Source organism: Pogoniulus pusillus, chromosome 16 (assembly GCF_015220805.1).
Source record: "Pogoniulus pusillus isolate bPogPus1 chromosome 16, bPogPus1.pri, whole genome shotgun sequence".
Lineage (NCBI taxonomy): Eukaryota > Metazoa > Chordata > Aves > Piciformes > Lybiidae > Pogoniulus > Pogoniulus pusillus.
The window spans coordinates 19,360,419-19,383,762 of record NC_087279.1 but is presented as its reverse complement, the minus strand read 5'-3'; the positions used below and the strand labels follow the sequence as shown (position 1 = coordinate 19,383,762).

General features: G+C 42.9%; 1 protein-coding gene across 1 annotated transcript; it reads right to left on the bottom strand.

The window, feature by feature from the left end:
- Nucleotides 1-2,893: 2,893 nt before the first annotated feature.
- Nucleotides 2,894-18,505, bottom strand: CCDC174 (coiled-coil domain containing 174). The gene is made up of 11 exons (XM_064156841.1): nucleotides 18,419-18,505; nucleotides 16,631-16,735; nucleotides 15,545-15,645; nucleotides 13,985-14,043; nucleotides 12,755-12,935; nucleotides 10,758-10,853; nucleotides 9,312-9,448; nucleotides 8,833-8,927; nucleotides 8,446-8,593; nucleotides 7,341-7,475; nucleotides 2,894-5,843 (listed from the first exon to the last, which is right to left on the bottom strand). The coding sequence occupies exons 1-11, from the start codon at nucleotides 18,458-18,460 to the stop codon at nucleotides 4,894-4,896; spliced, it is 2,049 nt and encodes a 682-aa protein (XP_064012911.1). The 5' UTR covers nucleotides 18,461-18,505; the 3' UTR covers nucleotides 2,894-4,893.
- Between the last annotated feature and the right edge of the window lie 4,839 nt (nucleotides 18,506-23,344).

Sequence of the window (23,344 nt, the reverse complement as noted above, 5' to 3'; positions counted from 1 at the left end):
CTCCCAAGCAACCAGCAGCGGAACAAGGGGACACAGTCTGGGGAGGTATAGGCTGGATGTTAGGAGGAGGTTCTTCCCTGAGAGAGTGATTGGCCTTGGAATGGGCTGCCCAAGGAGGTGGTGGAGTTGCCATCCCTGGAAGTGTTCAGGCAAAGGCTGGCTGAGGCACTCAGTGCCCTGGTCTAGTTGACTGGCTAGGGTTGGGTGCTAGGTTGGACTGGATGAGCTTGGAGGTTTCTTCCAACCTGCTTGATTCTGTGATATTTTCAATATTTAAATAAAACAGCATGGGGGTACAGAAACTTCACAGAAGTATGATGTGCCCAGAGGAGGAGTTAATGAGGGGGAAGGACCAGATGGGGGGAAGAATTGATGTAGAGCACTTACCCAAGTAACTGGTAATGGTGGGGTGCAGGTCGCTCACTCGGGTGGGAAAGGCAGATGTTGGCTGTGAGTGGGGGGTTGCTTCAGTAAGCAACGAGGCACTTGGATGGCACCTGTGGAGAGCAGCTTGGTAAACCTGAAGACACATTCTAGACGTGTGAGGAAGGGACCGGCGATGCTTGTCGTCAGTACGTATGGCGCTGCTCTGAGGATTTCGTTGTTAAAAAAGGGGTTGCGGGGGGCCGTTGCCTTCGGGGGGTGGCTGTTATTCGGGAGACGTACCATTCTCGGTCCTTTCGGAAGGCGGCCCCGTTGCAGCAGGGCTGGAAGGGCAGGTAGGTGCCTGTCCTGCCCCGGGCTGCGCGGCGGGGACGGCGGCGCCCTCACGGCGGGGCGGGAAGCAGGCGCGCGTCCGGGCTCTGCCGCCCCCAGGCGGCCGCTGGGCTACTCTGCAGGGGGCGCTGTCCGCATGCGCGCTGCAGCGCCCGCACCCCAGACGCTGAGGCTGCGTCCCCTCACCGAGGCCTGAGCCCGCTGGCGCGTGCGCTGGCCGCGGCGTTCTTCCCTTGCGTCCTGTGGACGCGGCCGCGCCGCGCTGCGGGGGTGGGTCGCCTCTCCGAAAGTCGCAAGAGGGCAGCGCGGCTCGTCGTGTCGTTCGTTCTCTCTGGCTCAGCGATGCCGCTCCGTGGCGAGGCTCTGGGCGCCGCTGCCCCGGGGCCGTGCCGGCGCAGCCCGTTCGCGCGCGCTGCCCTTTCCCGCCCAGCGCGGGCTCGAGGGCGCACGAGCGCCGCCCGCAGGCGAGAGCGCCTCAGGCTGTGGGCACCGCTCGGGCTCCAGCTGCCCCTTAGGCCCGGCGAGCCCCCGAACCCACCACCCCTCAGACCCCTGCCAGCCCTAAACTCTGAGCGTCCCTTGCACCCAGGGCACTGCTTGGGCCGCTACCGGGCCCCCTCCCCAAAAGGCAGCACCTCTAGCGCGGCAAAGGCCACATCTCGTAATAGCAAGCTTCCAGGCCCTCAGAACTGAGGTGCCAGGCCTTCCCAAAGACCTGCAGGCCTTTCCGTCCTGCTCCTGGCACGGTGTGTGAGAGGTGCTCATCAGCACACATGGACAAAGCGTTAGAGGTCAGTACTAGACCAGACATTGGGAACGTTTTGTTGTGTAATTTGTTAAGGACCACAGTCCTCAGTATTTTTGTGGCAGGCTGGGACTGGCATTAATGAGGCACCAGACCTCCTAGACATGAATACTTGAAGAGCCATTTGTATTTAAACAGTTAAGGAGGACAATAGGATTGATACAATATCTACCTCTGACATGACAGAATTGCAGCCAGAGGTTTTACCCCTTCTAGCAGCCTTAGCTGACATGTTCATAGCTCACGGTCAGGTTAGGACCCCTGCTGCCCTGTGAAAAGCAGCTATTGGTGACACACAGAATCTTCCAAAGGTATTTCTCCAGAGATCAGACTGAGTCCTGCAAGCCAGACATTGCAAGTGAAGCTTGAAATTCAAGCATACTTGAGTACTTTTTGCACTTTGGACAAAACCAGCTTGTGTATCAGATTAATACTGTAGCATGTGAGACAAAGCTGCCTTAGAAGCGTTGCCCAAGAGCCAGGGACTGGTACCTTCGTTCCAACACATGAAATACAGCCATAGATACAGTGTGCCCACAATTTTGCATGCTCAGAGTGAAAATACAAGCTTGCTTTACTTCACTTTTGCCACTTGTACAGTGATAGTGGAAGATCCTTACCAATGTAGTCCAAGTGCACGCCCACTTTCCAGTGAAGTAGGTAAGGTTGTTCAAAATGAGACGGCAGAGAGAACAGGAGAAAATATCCTCTATATCTGGGCTAAATATAGCCTTGGCAGTGTATCAATAAACAATTGTTTGCCCCAGGAATTAGTACGTGTAAGTAACCCTATCTTGAGGTGGTCTGAATGAAGAGTGAAATAGATTGAATAGGGATGTGTGCTCTGCAGCATAAGAGAATACACAAAAGCTTTTCAGCCAAAAGCCAAGACAAGAGGGAAGGAGACCAAATGGCAAAGTGACAAATCACTGCTGTGGAAGAGCTGTTCTCAATGGGCTTTAGTTTAATGTAGACATTGAACAGCCTTCTTGGCCAAGAATCCTCCTGTGTTTAGTATGAGACTATGGAAATGAAGCCAAACAAAGGGACACTTTGATCATACCGTTTGTACATAATGCTGTGTAAGAAAGGGCATTTCATTCCTTAGTGTAGCTCCAGCTCACTGTTAAACTAATGCAAAGACAATATAGCTCCTAAAATACATATATACATACATTTAGCCATAGTCTGAAGGGCACATAAACCCCAAGTCCAGCAGGCAGTAGGAAATTAATGTCTATGACTGAAATAGTAGCAGTATAGATGTGAATGTGCTTTACAGAGAAATCCATCAAAGGATATGATTGCCAGAAGTCCAAATTCCCTCATGCATACAGCTTAAATCATTTGAACAAAGCAATCCCAAACTGATAGTAGGAATCTGAATAAGGTTCTTTATTTCCTCTGATAGTGCTGCAACAACCATTAGGTTTCCCTAATTAGTTAAGCTTAAACATGGCAGTCACTATTAACTTGTCAATATGATGTCACACATTCCTGTATCGCTTAAGCATGAGAACAGTGGTGATGATCCCCATGGCAAGGTACAGCAGTGAAATCTCATGTTGGACACCAAGGATGGTTCTCAAAGTAGCCTGGAATCCTACAGTAGTAAAGTCTTTGCAAGTAACTAGCTTAGCAAGTATCTTTTGCCTTGCTTACTCTGAGCAACCAATTACTTCTTTATGAAATATTGCAACAGTTAACATAACTTTCTATGTACAAGTTCAACAACTAGAGGCACTGGAAAGAAAACTTTTTTTTAACTAGTCAAATCTGAAATTTGTGTTTTGACCACTTCTGATATTTGTGGAAGAAAGCTGATAAAGCACAACACAACTGTTTTGAACTCAAAATTTACTGTGAGATCACAGAACATGTGAAAGGAAATTCTATGCAGCTCAGAGTCATCAGGCTACTTCACTGTTACTACTTAATAAGTAGCAGAAAGGAAGTGTACACTGGCAAAATGTCTTACAGAAAATCAGTCAAACTAGACTGCCATCTCATGGGTGTTAACTAACTTGAGCTTGTTGCAAGTTTATGAGGAAAAAACCCATATTGATGCTGTCACATTTGGGAAAAGCAGATGGATTTGTATCATCTTCTTCTTCCTTTTAGTTAATAATCTATAATAATTGTTTATTTTCAGGTTCTTTATTCATACTGAAGAGATTCAAAGAAAGGAAGAAATTGTGCCCTAATGCCATGTGCAACGGTCAAGTTCAGGTCAGTGTCAGCAGCAAAAAAACCCCAATGAGCTGCTGCTGAGCTTTCTGTGCCTTTCAGGTGAATGTGGCTATTAATGGAGCAACACTATCCTCAAATTCTAGGTCTGCTCAGAGAAACAGGAGAAGCTGTAAAGCACCAGCCTCTTAACTATTTGGTAGGGATACATATCAGGGGTGTTTTGTACCTTTAAAATGGTAGCACTGGTTCTCTTGTAGGGTGCTGTTCCTCCTGTAATGTGTTATTCCTCCTTGGCACATTCCTGTGCAAAAGCCAGTGATAGAAGAAGAGAGGGAGAAGTGTGTTTCCTAGCTGAGATTAAAACGGCTTGGGAACAATGAATATGTTCTGCATGCTGCTACATCTGTTCAGTCACAGAATCACAGAATGTTAGAGGTTTTCTTGGCAAAAAAAAGTGTTACATTAAAAAAAAAAATCACATAAATACAACACATGATGCAAGGAAAATGCACTTGGAGAATTATGAGAGCACTGTCTAAGCCAGTAAGTTGGTAATTTCAGGTATCAAGACTCCTGCTTCAGCAAAGCATAACCATCATTATTTATCTTCTCCACTCTAACCTGCTTCACAGAATTGTGAATAACAGACCACAGGAATGCAGCAGCCGTTATGACCATCTGACAACTGTGTACTAGACAATATTCTGCACTTCCTAAAGGGAGGAGACTGAGCAGGTAAGAGATTGCCTAAAACTGTTCTGTACTTGGCAGCAGAGGGCCTGCCCTTTCAACAGTGTCTCTACAGATAGCACTTGTAGTACCTCCAAACCAGAAGCTAGCTGGGGAATGGATAAAGGAGGAGTTTGTATTTTGAAAGTAAGCCATTTATACACTTCAATTTCACATGTAAATGGCAGAATTAAAACAAAATATGTACTAAACCAATAAGCACTGCCAAAGAAACCCTGTAATTTTAATATAAGGGTGGGCAGGGAGGGGAGGGAAGAGAACCAACAAGGCGAAAGTACAGCTATGGTGTAAAACATCTTAGGTCACCAGATTTATTTAGATCTAGTTTAGAAACTTATTTTTCCCAGATGTGGCAAAAGAATATTCTTGCTGAGAAGGTAATTCTATTTCAATTCTTTAAATCACGATTCTTGCTTCTCTTTTTGGTCAGTTCAAGTCACTTGTCTGTAATATGACAGCATATCATCTAAACTTTGGTACAGTGGTTCCTGATTTTGAGCATCACTGCTGGTGGTCTGCACTGAAGGTGCTACATCCTGGGCACTGCAGCCACAGACCTGTGTTCCAGGTGGCACATCTTGGGCGCTGCAGCCACAGCTCTGCATTCTGGGTGGCACATCTTGGGTGCTGCAGCCACAGGCCTGTGTTCCGGGTGGCACATCTTGGGTGCTGCAGCCACAAGCCTGTGTTCCAGGTGGCACATCTTGGGTGCTGCAGCCACAGGCCTGCGTTCCAGGTGGCACATCTTGAGTGCTGCAGCCACAGGCCTGCATTGCTGGTGGTGCATGTTGTGCACCGTAGCCATATGCCTGCATTGGAAACGGCACATCGTGAGCACCGTAGCCATAAGAATGCATTGGTGGCAGCATGCCTTGCGTGCCATAGCCATAAGCCTGTCCTGGAAACGGCATCTCATGACTGCTGTAGCCATAAGGTGGCACTGATGACAGCACATCTTGAGCACCGTAACCGTAAGCCTGCATCGTTGGCAGTGCACTGTGAGCACCATAGCCGTAAGCCTGTGCAGACGGCAGTGTATCCTCATCATCACCGCTGTCATCCTCTGATGACGATGGCCCAACTTGGGTGGCACTGCCACAGGCTGCTGCTGCTGGCCTATGAACGTTGCTGTTGCGATCCTGCACTGATGGTGGCACACTTTCAGTGCTTCCACCATTGGCCTGTGCTGATGGCATCGGCTGGTTTTGTGCCGTCTCTGTTTCTGCTTTTTCAGAGGAGCTTTCAGGGCTGCTCAAGTTCCGACTTCTATAATTATCATCTTTCTTTTGTCCCTTGAAGTAATCAGAAGGTGGTGCAAATTCTGGATCTCGTTCATCTCTGAGTTCTTCCTGTTTCTTTGACCACTGCCCAAACATCAGTTCTGGTAGAAACAGGAAAAATGATACATTGAATATAGATTTTAGGGTCTGAAGATCAGACAGAAATGAAGGGAAATTAATCAGAAAACAAAGAAGGTGCAACTGTCTAAAGCCATTTGGAGTTACTTTTCCACTGAGTGCTAGATTGCTGGCCAGAATGACAGTCCATTTTCTTTAGATAGTAGGAACAAAACCATTAAGCATTAAAGATAATCACCATCCTCTAACTCATCCTAGTCACTTTAAGACCCTTTAGCAATGTCAACACTGGTTATGAAAAATGGCTAACTAGTTAAGGGTGAATCAAAATACAAACCAGTTAAAGCATTAAAAGATTAATTATTAGAAGATGGCTACGATACGATTATCTCTAGTGGGCATAGGCAAAAGCTAATAACTTCTTTTATTTCAACTTTAGTTACTGTGACACCTGCTGATTCCTGACTGAAAATAGTTCTGAAGTTCTTAATAGTTCTGAATAGTTCTTAAGCTGCAATGGAATGGCAGCTTAAGATCACCATACTTAAAAAGATATCCCCAAAACCTACTCCAAAAATGTCTCTCCAGTCTATTCTCTACAACTAGTAAAACTCTTTTCAGCATTCATTTCTATCAAGACTTCTGTAAGAAATAAGTAGAACATTTGGATACAGAAGGACTACACATTGGGACTGTTCTGCTACATTAGACAAATCAGAGGAAGATTACTTCTTTTGTTTGGGCAAAAAATATGAAATAATGAGGAGGAAAGCATTTAAGAGATTGAGGTTTGTTTATCCCTTCTTATACTAATTTACATGCTTGTGTTACATTTGAGTGAAGCAGTTCTTTTACTTTGCATTTTAGAGTAAGGTGTCCTCTGCTTTCTGACCATAGTATTTGTCGTGTAGTTGAAAACCTGCTTGGGTGTCAGTCAAATACCAGGACTTCTCAAAAGGTAGGGAAAAATTGGTACTGGGGAGGAATTAAAGACTTAAGAGATAGGACCTGAAAGTTGAATGGACCCACAAAGATTCCTCTCGCAACAACATTCATTAACTGAACATAAGACAGCCATCACTCGATGTTGTGGCAAGGACAATGCTTCAAGATGGGGCTTTGGCACTGAAGTAATCTCTGCCTGTGTCACTTTTTAACTTGTTTCAGGGTAATAAAGCCTACCATCACATGGCACAAACTACAGAAATAACGTCAAGAGAAGATCACACTGAAATGTAGTATATCTTATGAATTAGGAAATTTGTCTTTCTTTCTGTCAACCTCTCAGGACCATCTGGAAGTGGAGCAACTCACATAAAAAAAAAAAAAAAAGGGACACAATGTAGCAGCTACCGGCACTAGGGCACACCTTGTCTGTCACTGCACCGCACAGCAGACAGTCATCAGCACAAAGGGAGAAAGTATTCCATTGCTTCTCAGTCTTACCATTCTTGTTACAAAAGAGACATGAAGGTACCACACTGCTTCCAGACAATGCTTCTTAACCTGCATTTCCTTACCTTTGCCTTTATCCCACTCTCGGACATAAGGCACGCCAGGCTTTGTATCTCTTCTCTCCTGGATGACAACCTCTACCTTCCTACTTGCTGCAGTAACTTTGGGAGCTTCCGGTTCTTCAGCGGGACCATTCAACTCTGTGTTGCAAAAGGAGATAGTAGTTTTTGTCAGTACCAGACTAAAATCTGTATGAACCTCATAGGAGGAATAGAAAGCAAGAGTTATTTGCATTTATAGCACTCATACCAGTTACCTTATTCCATTGGAATCACAAAAAGCATTGAGGCAACTTTAAAAAAATTAATTATGGCATATTAGTTCAGAAAAAGATAATGAACAAGCCAAATAATCAGGAAGCTTATCTGCCAAGAGACACTTATTAGCTTTCTAGTTGCATCAAAAAGACTGCTGAAAATCAATTGCCTAATAAACCAAAAAAAAGGGATGTGCTGAGTGTTACACTGAAGATAGAAAATTGGGTGAAAATAAGAATATTAGCATGTTATCTCCATTTCATTTACTAGAGAAGACAATCTGCATTCTTATTGTTCTGAGCAACAGTAACAGTTAGCAGTGGTACATTAATGTTTTTCATTTCCAGAACACTTCACAGTTAATCATTTGCATGGAATTCTGACAGCGTGAAATATTAGCCACATTTCACAGCAGGAGATAGACAGTACAAGGGATTAGAACTCAAATTCATCATCATAAATCCTAAATTCAAATCTATGTCCAATTTATACAGCACTCTGTATATAATATAAAAATTAACTTGCTACTTTTTATTCTACTTTATCTTAAAGCAATAAAAAGACAGCAAAATTTCAGCAGCTCTAACTTCAACCTGCATAATTCCTGCTGTCAGCTATGGATCAAAATAAGTTTACAATCTACATATCACATTTTCACTTGCATTATGAAGCTATTTCTGACATGATTTTCTATTTGCACAGTTACATGAACTCTATCTGAATGGTTATACTAATTGTATATATATACATAATACCAATACATTCAGTGTCCAAGCCTAAATCAGTTGTACTTGTCCAGCAATCAAGTATAAGATAAAATAGCAAGTATTTAACTTAAAATGGCAGATCATACCTCCATTCTCCAATTTTTGTGCCTCTTCCTCCAAACCAGCTTCCCTTAACTTCTTAACCTTCCGTGCTCGAAGTTTAGACAGCCTTGCATCTAAAGCAGCCTTCCTTTTCTCTTTCAACTGCTCACGTTTAGTTCTTTGATCAAGTGTCTTAACAGCAAAGAAAACCATGAATTAATCTGCTTTTGTTATTATACCAATCTGCAATCTATAAACGATTAAAAGCAATCTTTATCAGGTATCAAGCTTGAACAGGAAAACCAAGAGATCAGGTTTTTTTGGGTCAGCTGCAGGCATCATCTAGTATAAGAAATTGTACAACAAATCAAAACCAGTGACCACTGAAACTAGGATGCTCTCATACCCCAGTTTGCTCTTTGAACTCATACCTGCTCTCTTAGCATATCCAGTGTTGCCCGTTGTTTATTCCTAAGTTCTTTGTCACGAGAAAAGGCAAAGTAACCAACACCAAGCTGTCTCGCCTCTGCAAAGAAGAAAATCAATAAACTTCAGTTACACTCGTTTTATAACTGACAGTACCTACAAGCATCATGCCCTCTGCTTTCAGGCACAGAATTACTCCCAACATATACAACATTAGTTTCAGAAGGCTAAAAAGAGCTTGTTTTAGCTGATGCACAAAGTGAAGCTTCCTGATGGAGGACACAAGAAGTGATGATGAGATTTGAAAAACATATCTGAGAAAAATACAATGAGGACAATTAAATCTAGAGTTACATAGTGGTAAATCAGAATGGTTGTTACATACGTGGCTTAACAAATACCTACACTTTGCCATACAGGCACAAGAAGTAACTTTCCTTCCTCTAAAACTAATTTATTTGGCGATATAAACTATGGGCTATACCATTTTCTCGAATGTCCTCATAATGTATGGGTCCCATGGGTTTTCTCAGGGCTTCTTCTTCTTCTTTTTCCCACTGCTGCCGCTGAAGTTCTCTTATCATATCTTCAGATAGCAGAGTATTCCCATCAGGAACTTGGCTAATTAGGAGGGGAAAAAAAAGCAAACATTAGGATTACAGAGTAGAACTTAGCAGTTTCACTGTATCAGTGGAAGTATGATTTGGTCTGATCCACTACTCCAGTTTTTAGAGAACATAGATCATCGTAGGCACCACTGAGTGAGGCACCATCAATGGCTGTGGTACATGGTGGAGGCAGAAGTATGGAACTACCTCTGAAAAAAGGTAGGATGTGTCATGAAAAGACTTAAAATCACATCATAGAATCAGCCAAGTGGGAAGAGACCTCCAAGATCATCCAGTTTAACCTATCACCCAGCCCTATCCAGTCAACATAGCTTTATAAACAGAATGGGAGATTTTATTTGGATCCATTCAGATTCTAGCAGTAACATATTGCAGCATTTCAGATTTAACAAAGGTACATGAAATATCAAAAAGCCAGCCATTGGTTTACCCTAGAAGACCAGACCAAATATTAATACCCTATATGAGCAATAGTTTTGTTTAAAATACAGAGGACATACTACTGAGTTGTTAGTGTGGAAGAGATTTCATTTCAGCACCAGGAAGGGCTTACTTGAGATGCCTTTAGATTATTTTCTGAAAACAACTCTCAGTGCTGCCATAATGAATTCAACAAAACAGCTGCTAAACAGCTGTTTAACAGAGGAGCAAACCCAAACAAATGGTGATCCAAGCAATTCACTTTGAATGTCATGATGAATTTGGAACTGCTAAAGACTATTACTAGTTTTCAGGTTAAACAGAACCAGGAATCACTTGTCTGTCTTCTTTTGAAAGGTATTCTAAAACACAATTTCCATGCCAGAAGCAGAGTTATAAAAAGTGCATCTAGTATCTGACAGACTCCTAAGTCAGTTTATTACAACTTTTCTCTGCAAACTGTGCTCTGTGATGACTTAATTTGTGTTTACATTAAAGAGTGTCCCTCAGTAGTTTAAAATTTCATTTCTACTTTAATTTGATACCCACAGTCTCCATTCTGCTGCATCTTAAAACCAGTACACCAGCCATATGTTTCAAATGGTCACCTGCCAAGGTGAAATAAAATAGAATCCTATCTAAATTTGTAAGAGAACATTTTGATACAATCACAGTCATGCACAATTGTTCTATAGCTACTCTATTTTTTTAATGCACTGTTTTAACCAGCATAAGTTTGTCTAAAGTAAATATAGACAAAGCAGTAGCATCAACAATTATGGACTGAGAATGGAGTAACAAAGTGCAGCCTCTCTTCCTTCTCATTAAAAATGTGTGTTAAATACTGCAAGGAACACACACTTCCATTAAAGAAACCACACCTTTTCCCTTGAAGCTCCCGATCCATTTTAAGAAGACTTGGCAAATCCTTCTTCATACAGCGTCTAGATCGGCCCAAGAAATCAACATAATCAACCCTGCAATGAAAGCATAGGAAATCTGATGCAAAACTTCCATGTGCAGATTTACAGAGCTCAACCAGAAGAGAGAAGCAGTGACACTTTCTGAAGAGTATCCATGACCTCTCAGCCTCTCCACATGTGCAGTTCCTTCTGCCTTTCAATTAACAGACTCAGAGGTTAAGAGGACACATTTTGGTCTGGGCATAGGACAGTTTTACCTCAAGACATTCACCCAGTCTCCCATTGAGCTGTTTGCCTCAACAACATGATGATGTAGGAAAAAAGTTCAAAATTTAGTGTCATGTAGTTTTCACACCAAAATAAAACTGAGCCTAGCACTTGCTTCCCGTGGTGAAAATAATGGTGTGGCATTGACTTCTTGTGGATATGAAATTGCTACGGTATTTCAATTATCAGCTGCTCATTTAGAATAGGCTGACAGCATTCATTCAGCTGCCATAACAAAGGCTGACTAAAACGTAAGCAAAATGTTCCTTTGAAGCACATATTGCACTTCAACTCTCTAAAGCACTGAACACTCAATTTACAGTGGTCGAAAAAGCTGTTAAGTGCTACAGTTATTGTCTTGTAACACTAGAAACTTCTCTAGCATCAAGCTGCCTCAATTATCCCATTCTAAACAATTAATACTATATCTGGAAAAGTATGACTGGCAATTTAGTTCTCAAACCTAAACTTTTAATGTTAACTGTGCTTTAAGTCTTTTACATATTTTCTGAGGGTATCTACAACTTATTATATACTCCATGCCCTTTGTTTTTTATTAGAATGTAGGAGAAAAAAATCTGTATTCTCTGCAATAACAACTACAAATGCAGAATCATTAGTATTAATTATGCTAGCACCCAAATATCATCACGAGGCCATGACTTCACTGGGATGGATGAAACATTAATACATGTCACTGAAGTGAGATGTAGGCACTGACAGAAAAGCACCAAGAGTGGTGTCAGTTTAAAAGTCTGATACATTATGGATATGAGAGGACAAAGCAGTTGGAGCCCATGGCTGGATCACTGAGAGATTCATCTTGAATTTCAGTAAGAAGCTGGTAGTAGGTGTATTTGCCTTTCTAGCCCATCAGTCTTCTGGTACTCTGCTAGATTTGTTTTCCCAGTTTATTCTGAAACATTCCATTGAAGATGTTATCTTGGCCTAATAAGAATTGGAGAACAGAGATACTCTTTCATACTGGTTACTGTAGTTCTAAACTGGTTATCAGAAGTAAAATCTCTGTTTCATAAGCACCCTAAACAAATGGGCAAGGAAAATGTTTAGTCCATCTGGTTTCATGATTGTTCCTAACACCTTGGATGAAAAGCTAGTAGTTACTTGGAATGTCACAGAAATGGTCTCAGACTGAGACCTGCTGAGGTTAAATCATGGAAGAAATGCTGGAAAATCATGTTCTTTTTCCAACTGCAGTTTTTATCCTTTAAGAGGAGGTCACACAATGAAACCCCACCGCTCATTGTGCAAGTAACTTACAATTAGAGAAGGAAAAGTGGATACAATCCCCTTCACCCAAGTTCTGTTAAAGTATATTTCAATTCAAAGCATCCAAGTATATGGGAGTTCTGATCACAGTATTGATACAATTTTACACTATGTAAGGAAGTAAAGGATGATATTACAGAGTCTGATTTAAAAGTACATTTCCCTGATTCAAAATCCTGGATGTAGATTGTACTGCAGCATTACCTTACATGGAAAGGAAAGGAATGTGAAGGGCCTGAAATGAAAGAACACCATCATCTTTTCTGAATGTGTGGTATTAACAAAAAAAACGCATCAACTTGTGCTGTTCCACATATACTGGAGAATAAAATTATTTTCTCATGCAATTGTCAAGAATCAGACTAGTCAGGACATTTAGCTTGACCAGTAGTACCAACCATTCTTCATCTGGGTCCTCAGGCGGTGGTATTTCCATTTCAGGTAGAGTTTCCTCATCATCTGTCTCTTTTTCTAAAGTCTTTCTAGCAGCTTCGCTCTGATACAATTCCTGTACTTCATGCTGTTTGTCTATGATCTTCTGAGTGAAATCCACTAGGTACAAATCCTCAGTTTCTTCATCTAAGGCAGAAAATCAATTCTTAGAGAAAAGCCACAAAAAGAACAGAACTGAGCACAAAATCAATACAAAATAGCTACAATCAGCATTTCAGCTGCCAGCAATGCCCTTGACCACACTACAGGGAAATACTTAAATCTCATTCAGTGCCAAACAAATTTAGACCTATAATTTGGCTCCACAGTGATAATCTCTATTTCTGAACAGACCTTTTAGGGTATTTTAAAGCAATTAATCGTTTATGTACAATAGAAAGGTTGCAGGTTTAGCACTAAAGTATCCTCTGTTCATTAACTCTTTCAAGAAGCACAAGACTTATGTCACACTTCAAATACTTGTTTGATGCTTAGTGTATGGTGTGTTGCCAGCAGATAAGCAACCACTGGTGTTCTTTTTAGAGAAGTAGAATTGGTGAGGTCATGTGGAGAAAGACTGACATTAGCAAAGAAAACAGAGAATAATCACAAGGTGATTTGTATCCTATGTTAATAATTCCTTGTTGCAAGGGACTGAGTAAGAGAAGAAAGAGGCAGATTAGAATTCTTTAACCCTATTAGATGCCTAACTGGCACTCATGTATGGACCATCTAGAACTCCTCCTGCTCCTCTTCTCTTCATAAAGGCCCAAGAATTAGAATGCAGGACATGGCACCAGCAATGCAATCCAGAGAGTGCATAATGGAGAATAAATTTGTTTTCCTAAGATTCTGTATTGAAAATCAGAATATATTCCTCCCACTTAATAAATGGGCGAAACAAGCCAACAGTGCTCTACTAGGACAGGTCGTCCTTCAAAAAGTAATTTTATTTTCTCTAGCAGCTCTAGTTTTCTCCTTTTCTAAGCATAATAACCCATGTCAATCATTTTGTAGAATAACTGCAAAAAAAAGTTTTCCCAGATAAGAAGACAAGCAGTGAATTCACAGTGTAGCTGCTGTAAACTACCAAATGGTCAGAAATGTCTGTCAGCTTTTAGGATGAACTTTACAGTTTTTATATGCATATAAAATGTGTATATATCAAATACTCATTTAGACCATTTTTTTTTCACCTGGAAAGTCGCCTTTTGTCATTTTCTCATACAGCTTTGCTTTCTCCTCTAGTTTTTTCCTGAAAAAAAAATAATACCATTGCAATCCCACCAATTCCAAATGCAGTTCAAAACAACCTGTATAGCCTTAGATAAATGGAGCAGGAAAAGTACCAGGAGTGCTTGAAATGCTTACTAGAAGCTGATTTATGCCTGTTTTTTGTTTTCAACCTTAACTGACATTTCTGAAGACACACAGATAACTCAGTTTGAGTCTATACTGAACATATTTTCAGTGAAGTACAGAAGTGTAATTTGTTAGGTAGGAATATGATGCACCAAGTATTCCAGCTCTATCGAACTACTGCAGTCTGTCAGATAAATACTGGAAGCTAGAGCACTCTTTGCAGGTATGAGATACTGAATTACTCTTCTACAGGAAGGGAAAAAAGAGAAAGAAAAAGAAGAAAGAGATAATGTGGAGTTAAATGTAAGCTTAGAAACTGAAGATAAAACCTCAGCTAGTTTCTGGAATGGTAGAAGATAATTTTGAAGAGCAAGGAACTGCTCACAGAAGAAACAGCAAATGGTTTTTAAACTGATTTTCAGTGTGTATCTTACTGCACAGCTGCCCCTATTAGAAGGTGATGTAAATCCTACAAAAAGAGTGAACTGTTTTCTGTCAAGTCCAAGAAATCATCTGCTATAGACCTATTGTTGCCTTGACTTGATTGTGAAGATGACTTTGAAAAATTAGTAACCTGATATGTTCAGACAGCTGTAATATTGTGCAGGCAGGTATGCCAAGAGCATGTGTCTTGGTTTGAGGCCACGAGCTACCCAGGACTGAAGGACAAAAACCACACTCCTTTGGAAGAGTAAGAATGAAGATACTGCACACTGATTGGAAGTTTAAAGGGAGATTCTATCTACTAGTGCATACATGTAAAAGGCAATCAGGCAGAATGAATACATCCACAAGCTAAGTCCATCGGACTAAAACCATCTAGAAATCCTCCACCCCTTCCACCCTCAGCAGGCCTGAGAGTAGGCCAGAACTGCCCTCCCCATCTTAGGCCTAGAAGGCCTCGGCAGACTGCATGATGCAGCTGAAAATTCCCTGCCAGCTAGAGGCCATCTCCCTCTCACAAACCATGAGAGAAGAAAGGATGTGCGCTCTGCCTGGAGAAAAGAAGTGAAAGGAGAAGAGGCAGGGAGGGGAAGAGCTGGGGAAGAGGGCACGTATCAGCCAGGCACTGGCTTATAAACTGTGATACCAGAAAGTGGAACAGAATAACAATGTTACAACATCTTGGGATGACCAGGTCTGTCCCCTGGGATGGGTCTATCTCTATAGTTTTGTTAAGGGAACCTGGGACCTCTCAAACTACCACAGCATGAGACTACTAGTAATGTACAGACAGCTTCGCAGCAAAGAGCACAGAACTGATGCTGGCCTTACTGGTTGGACTAATGAAAACTGCTGGTCCAAAAAGGTGCATTACTTGATTTATGCGATTACCTAAACAATGAAAAACAACTTCTGCAAAGCATCCCTTTCCTACAAAGCCTAAGAGTTACCTGGATTTATCTAACATATTTTCCTCTTCTGCATTCTGCTCAACATCTTTCTCAGCTCGATTTGCAACTCCTGTGTTTTGCTTGTTCCAGACACTTGGTTTCTGTGGAGTACAATTTCATAACAACAAGTAAAGAAATAAATAAAAATGTTTTGTAATCATTATGATTTCAGTATTTGAACTCCATAATGCAAACTTCACAAATTGATTATGACTTTGTAAATAACATCTTAAACATTTTTCACTTGAGACTACACCTACAAAGCTGTTGGATGCAGCAGATCTAAAATTATACAGATTTCAGCAAGATATAGTTAAGAACAGGCTAAGAAGCAAAAAAATCCCCCAAAGTGCACTCAAAAATCTATTCTGGCAAAGATGTTAAGGTTAAAAAAAAACACTAGTAAGAATAATCTTGTTGATTAGTAAAGTAATAATAAAGCCATGGATTTTTTCTACTGCCTTCATTTTAGACACAAAATAAATACAATAATTTTGCCTGTTTACAGCATAACACTAAATGCTGCATGTCCTTCAAATGTCATCAGCACTAAATGGCACTACCAGAAAGATACTGAAGGAATAAATAAACCCAATGTGCAGTAGAACATGAGAGGGAATTGTCTGTTTATTACTACATGCTGCAACACAGAGGAACAGACAGCAGAGCATTTATCAAGAAGCATGTCTCATCCTTCAGAAGAGTGTACAAAGTCTTGGAGAAAATAGTCTTCTCCTACAGTTACAAAAACTGTGGCTCTCTATTGTGCAAAGATTAAGTAGGGACTTTGATGGCCACAAGCATGAGCTACGTTTTCTGCTGCGCACAAGAACCTCACCTGGAAATGAACTTTAAAGAACATATTCATCATGTTAATTTTACATGTGAAAAGTAACAGAGCTCAGAGTATTTATTTATTTACATCTGCACATGAACTGTCTTTAAAAAGAAAGCCTGACACAACAACAATGGAAAAATGTTTCTACCTTATTAGAAGTTTTGGGCTTTGCAAAGACACCACATCTGCATATGAACTGTCTTTAAAAAGAAAGCCAAACAAAACCAACAATGGCAAAATGTTTCTACCTTATTAGAAGTTTTGGGCTTTGCAAAGACACCAGAGTCTTTCAATAGCTTTTCTTTCTTGAATTCTTCTTGCTTCCTGAAGAGTTCTGCTTTGAGATCTACCAACTACATCAAAAGCAAAATAAACAAATAAGAGGTCATCAGATGAATGTACATCAGCTGCTGTAACAAAGCAACAAGATAAAGTCCTAGAAAAACTTTCATAGAATCTTCATAGAATCAACCAGGTTGGAAGAGACGTCCAATATCATCCAGGCCAACCTATCCCCCAGCCCTAGCCAGTCAACCAGACCACGGCACCAAGTGCCTCATCCAGTCTCTTCTTGAAGACCTCCAGGGACTGTGCCTCCACCACCTCCCTGGGCAGCCCATTCCAATGCAAATCACTCTCTCTGTGAAAAACTTTCTCCTCACATCCAGCCTATACTTTCCCCGGCACAACTTGAGACTGTGTCCCCTTGTTCTATTGCTGGTTGCCTGGGAGAAGAGGCCACCCCCCACTTTGATTTCTTGGAATTAATTATGTATAGAATCATAGAATCAACCAGGTTGGAAGAGACCTCCAAGCTCATCCAGTCCAACCTAGCACCCAGCCTATCCAATCAACTAGACCATGGCACCAAGTGCCCCATCCAGGCTTTCCTAACAACTGTATTTCTGGTGAAGCAGTCTGGCAGTTAGTTGGATGCACATTTGATTGCATTCTTATATGGAACTTCACTACACTGATCCAATCACAATCATTCATATTTACAGCAAACAATATACAAAAGAGAAAGAATGCAGGTTATGGCCAGGGATTTAAAAAAAACAAACCCAGAGATACCCTTGATCCTTTGGAACACCATGGAAAAGAGACATAGTTCCACAGAGATTTTTCTAGCCTCCTAACAGTAAACAAATGGAAAAGGACCAAACCAAATAACACTGCTGAACTGAAAACTTCTAACCACTAGATAGTTAATACAATCCTGCTCCAGAAAAGAGCTGCTAAAGCTACCTTCAGAATATCTATCCATGTTCTTACATGTTTGCTGTGTAATTTTCCTTTCTTCCTTGGTTTTTAGAACTGGGGCTGTTCAAGGCAAGGTTGGATGTGGCACTTGGTGCCATGGTCTAGCCTTGAGCTCTGTGGTAAAGGGTTGGACTTGATGATCTGTGAGGTCTCTTCCAACCCTGATGATACTGTGATACTGTATAAATAGGATTGCCATCTATGACCAGCCATCTATGACCTTTCATTAGTAAACATCCCCAGCAGTGATACTGCCCTGAAATTAAAATCCTGGTCTGTTAGAGAATATTGTGCCACTCTCCCTCCAAGTTCTACAGCCCACAAATTTCAGTGATGTACACTATCGTATCAGGAAAGTGGAAGACTTGTTAGTATTTAATCCAAACACTAAAGCGTTTGTTTCTGGGTGGCTGTAACAGTGACGCGCGGTGTTGTACATTAACCCTTTTCTCCCTACTGCTTAGCTGTTACCCAAAAATTCGGTGTTCAGTAGCTCCTATGCCCCAACCCACAGTGCATATTAACTGTTTGGGGAAAGGAAGCGTTCAGCAGCGGTCTCCTTTTAACAGGCTGCACCACCTCGCCACACCTAAGGCTGGAAGGTTAATCTGCCGACACAACCCCAGGCCCGGGCTGCACGGCCTGGCTGTCCGTCGCAGCTACGGGAACGGCGCACGCACAGCAGCCCTCGCTCTGTTTTAAGCCCCTCGATGGACCCCGCCCGGGGAGCTTATTTTGCTTCTTCCCGCCTGCAGCCAGGTTCACTGACTCACCGAGGAGGCGGCCACGTCCAGCGGCTTCTTCCTCCGGTCCATCGCGGCCTCTGCTCCTCCAGCCTCAGCCTTCGCCGGCCGCTTCCTTCCCCGCTTTGCGGCCTATCGTAAAGCGCAGCGCTTTTGCGACAGCGGTGCTGAGCAGCTCCCTGCCGCCGCCACGTTAGGGAGGTCCGCGGAGGGTAGAGACTCACAGAATCAGCCAGGTTGGAAGAGACCTCCGGGATCATCCAGTCCAACCTAGCACCCAGCCCTGTCCAGTCAACTAGACCATGGCACTAAGTGCCTCAGCCAGGCTTTGCCTGAACACCTCCAGGGACGGTGACTCCACCACCTCCCTGGGCAGCCCATTCCAAAGCTGATCACTTTCTGGCAGGAACTTCCTCCTAACATCCAGCCTAGACCTCCCCTGACACAACTTGAGACTGTGTTCCCTTGTTCTGTTGCTGGTTGCCTGGCAGAAGAGACCAACCCCCACCTGGCTACAGCCTCCCTTCAGGTAGCTGTAGACAGCAATGACCTCTGCCCTGAGCCTCCTCTTCTGCAGGCTGCACACCCCCAGCTCCCTCAGCCTCTCCTCACAGGGCTGTGCTCCAGGCCCCTCACCAGCTTTTTTGCCATTCTCCAGACACATTGCAGTGTCTTAACATCTCTCTTGAGTGAGGAGCCCAGAACTGGACACAGGGAATGGCTGGGCACTGTGCCACTGTACAGTACCCTACGTTGTCCTGGCCTCAGACTAACTGAATCTGATTGTGTGCTGCAATAACAGGCCTTTCCAGCCTCAGAGCCTCTTGCTGTGACCACAGGGCAGTCTCTGAGCAACCCCAACTCAGCTCAGCCTGGTATGGCTCAGTGGTGGCTGGAGGTCTTCCAGGCAGCCACTTCCCTAGCACTGCCCTGCCCAGCTATGTGTGAAAGTAAGGAGACCTGGCAGGTGAAGATCAAATACTTCCTATTGGAAATGTCCATGTGTGGCCTGGGGTCTGGAGTTGCTGGTGTGAGTGGTGTGGGTGTTCTGGGGTTGCTGGGCTGATGGAGTGCCACTGGAGCCAGAAACAAAAGAGGACTTGGTAGGAATGCAGGCCAGCCCAGACCTGGGTTTGGAGTGAAATGAAGAAGGCTGAAATTTGGTATCAACAGCAAAAAAAAAAAAAAAAAACCCAACCAAAAACCAAACAAACAAACAAACAAAAAACAAACAAACAAACAAACAAAAAAAAACCCAACAACCAAACCAAACCAAAACCAACCAACCAAAAAAAGCCCAAACCGTCCAACCAAAAATCTCTGTCCTGGCTTTGTTGGTACATGAGTGCTAGGGAGATGAGACCTGAAATGCTGCTTGGAGGTGGAGGCAACTGTGTCCTTCAACAATACTGGCTTTAGCTCTGTGACCATTGCCCTCCAGGCTGCCCGGTTGAAGCTGTAAACTTGAGATGAATTGCTGTGGCTGTCTTTGGCCTTCTGCCTGCATGGATCCATGCTGAGGGAAGTGGGAAATAATGAGCCAAAGCTTTGCTGGACTGGTCCATAACAGCCAAATGTAAACCCACCTGTGTGCACTGGATCCAGCTCTGCAACCTCAGAGATTAGCACAGGTGGCTGTTAGGGAGCGAGGCACGCTGTTTTACCTAGGCTGGGTAGTGCTTTGCATCCTTTCTCATCCTTATGAAGAAAAAGGCCTGATAGGTTTTAATTCAAAGTGATTCTGAAGATTGTAATTATCTGGAGTTACAAGAAGAAGCTGCCTTTCACTTGTCTTTATTAAAGCGGCAAAAGGTAAGGCGCTCCGATGTTGTTGCTTGGAAATGTGACAGCCGATGGAAGTGTCAGATACAGTTACTTTGAATTTTGAAACCTATTGCTTTCGTGTTTGGGAAGCTGGGTCTGGCCCCCGTTTAAAGTAGTTCATGGACACACAATTGCAAAGCTGACAGAGATACTCAGTTGCAAAGTAAATTACACCTGTGTTCCAGGGAGTGTTAAGTGTGCAATTCAGAAAGAGCAATTTGTGGCCTCGTGAAGCTGTCTTGCTTTTGTCTTTTTAAAAGGAGAATGGAAAACAGTGGGAGACATCACATACAAAAAAGTGCAGCTCGTATTGGAGCCATAAGGTTTACTATTTTAATCTGCATTGGGAGAAGAGAAATGAGCATTACTGAAAAATAGGACAAAGGAATGAAAACATCTGTGCTGTTCTAATTAAATCTCACTTCAACAAATCATCCATAAATGCCTGTTCAGACCCCACCTAGTGACAACACTGAGAAAGCAGCCCAAACACAGCCCAGGGTTGAGTCCCACTTTAGTAATTTCTACCTTATTTTTTGGGGGGAGGCAGTGCCTGTGTGAGGGCACATTTCCCTGATGAAGGGCATTAATTCTTCTCCACATTGCTCATGTTGGGCACTAGAGAGACAGGACTCATCAGGCCACCCCTTAGAGTTTCACTTTCAGCAGTTATCTTGAGGTTCTCACAGCATAAAGTGTTTCTGAAAAGCTGATGCTCAGATTTGGTCCTACATACCTCCTTGTAACTGCAGATACAAAAACACATCAAAAAATCTTGCTCCCTTGAAGAACTTGACCTGTGGAATATAACATTCACTGGCTGAGCTGAATGTCTGAGGCTCTGGGGCACAAGCCCTACATGAGCTGTTTCAGAAATGTAACACTGAATAGCTGCATAGGCACATCAGCATTTTCTTTCAATTTTCTGACTGAAATGTGAAATTATACAAATGCTGGGTCTGTTCAGGCTGCTACTCTGAAAGCCCCTTTCTTACCTGGCTGTCACCTCTCCCTTTCACATCCCTGAAACCAGACATTTGCTCCGTGTTCCTTGGCACTGTCGAAGCCCCTGTAAAGCTACTTGCAGCTCCTCAATGAATTCTGTCCTTGCTATGTTTTTCTGCTGTGACCTGTCCATATCTCTTACCAATCTGCTTGTCACACCATCCTGATTTCAATTCCTAGCAGCACTTTTCTTCTTTACAAGAGAACTGACCTTCTCTCTTCCACATTTACAAGCCTATTTCTTTGATTTGCTCTCTCCTCCCAGCACTCTGTTTTTGTGTTTACCTGTCCAGACTATGCTGGAGCAATACTCTTGCTGTTTTGAGTGTTGCATAAAAAGGCTCAGTATCATCTCAGCAGCCCTCTATGTATCAGGTGCTATTTGGATAGTTTTAGGGGATAAGTGAAGACAGAAAGAGGCCCTGGATATGTCAGCATTTCTCTTAAAATGTTTCTTTATGCTTGAGGGTGAGATACATGACCAGGGCTGTAAGAAAAAGTGGTTACATGACAGGGATTCAGAAAAAGGAATTAATCTTAGAAATGACAAGCTGGCTCATGTTGGTACTGTGAGTGAGGATCACAGGGCTGGCATTTCTGCACTTGCAAGAAACAGTAGATTATTCTGTGGATAGCAAAGGTTTGGCTAGGCATGCCTGAGTTAGGACGAGTCAGTCAGTGTCACTGGTGCTGTATATAATTGGGCTCATGCTGTGAGATAACCTTTATCTCACATCCGGTCTCACATCGCATCATCAGGATGAGCAGGCAGTGACTAAAGCACACAGAGACAGAGGGGACCACCACATTTGCTGGAGCTGTGGGGTTGCCCTGGATGCTGTGGAGCTCCCCTCTGGGTGTGGGATTCAACACTGGAGTGCCCATTCACCCAGATGGCTTTCCAAGTGCTTTGTGAATGTCGGTTCAGTAGTCTTGTATTTGCAGCCCAAGAACTGGCAAGCTTTCACACATATGGCTCTCTGAAAAAGACTCCATGTCGACTTTAACCTGTGGAAGGCTCTTCTGGGTTTGTGGCTTTTTTTCTTTAATCCAGCCCACAGGCATTCATGAAATTCCAATGAGGGAGGAGGAACTGGGATAAGAAGATTTCCAAGTTGTGAAGCAAAATCAGCTTAAGTTAAAGAAATGGGTAGAGGAAGGGGAGGAATCTGTCTTTGTGTGTATAGTAGAGACTCAGCGTGGCTCTGTTATGCTTATTTCTTGCTGAGAATCTGTGAAAGCTGTAAAAACTACCATGTTTGATCTCAGATTGTTGATAGACCTGAATTCTTGGGGAATAATTGATTCAGCACTCCTGTGTCCAGTTCTGGGCTCCCCAGTTCAAGAGAGATGTTGAGATACTGGAAGGCGTCCAGAGGAGGGCGATGATGCTGCTGAGGGGCCTGGAGCACAGCCCCGTGAGGAGAGGCTGAGGGAGCTGGGGGTGTGCAGCCTGGAGAAGAGGAGGCTCAGAAGTGATCTCATTGCTGGCTGCAGCCTCCCTTCAGGTAGTTGTAGACAGCAATGAGATCACCCCTAAGGTCGACATTAAGCATAACTTTTTTTTCCCCCAGGAAGACTTATCAGTTAAAACCCTTTGGGTATGTAATTACCAGGTGTGCAGGTTTTGAGGAAAAATATTATTATTATTATTATTATTATTATTATTATTATTAGTGCCCCTGCCTATGGCAGAGGGTTGGAACTGGACGGCCATAGAATCAGTCCACAAGGATCATCTAGTTCCAACCCTACCCTAGATCAGGCTGGCCACAGCCTCATCCAGCCTGGCCTTAAACACCTCCAGAGATGGGGCCCCAACCACCTCCCTGGGCAACTAATTCCATGCTCTCATCACTCTCATGCTGAAGAGCCTGAATCTCCCCACCTCCAGCTTTGCTCCATTCCCTCCAGTCCTGTTCCTAGTCCTGATCTTTGAGGTCCCTTCCAACCTAAATTGTTCTATAATTCTATGATTTGATAAATATTTGAGTTTTTTTTGTATGATCCTATGCAGAAAGTGAAAACCAGAGGTGCTGCCTAAGAATGGTGCATAATCTCTTTCTGACACACGTGAATCTCTGCTTTTGGATCACAAGCTGCAATGCCAAACAGCTTTTGAATGAA

Coding starts and splice junctions, on each gene's coding strand:
- CCDC174 (XM_064156841.1), bottom strand. CDS start 18,460: ATGGACCGGAGGAAGAAGCCGCTGGACGTGGCCGCCTCCTCG. Junction 14,044..15,544: donor AATATGTTAGATAAATCCAG/GTAACTCTTAGG, acceptor TTTTTTTTTCAG/GAAAAAACTAGAGGAGAAAG. Junction 10,854..12,754: donor GAGGACCCAGATGAAGAATG/GTTGGTACTACT, acceptor CTTTCATTGCAG/GGTTGATTATGTTGATTTCT.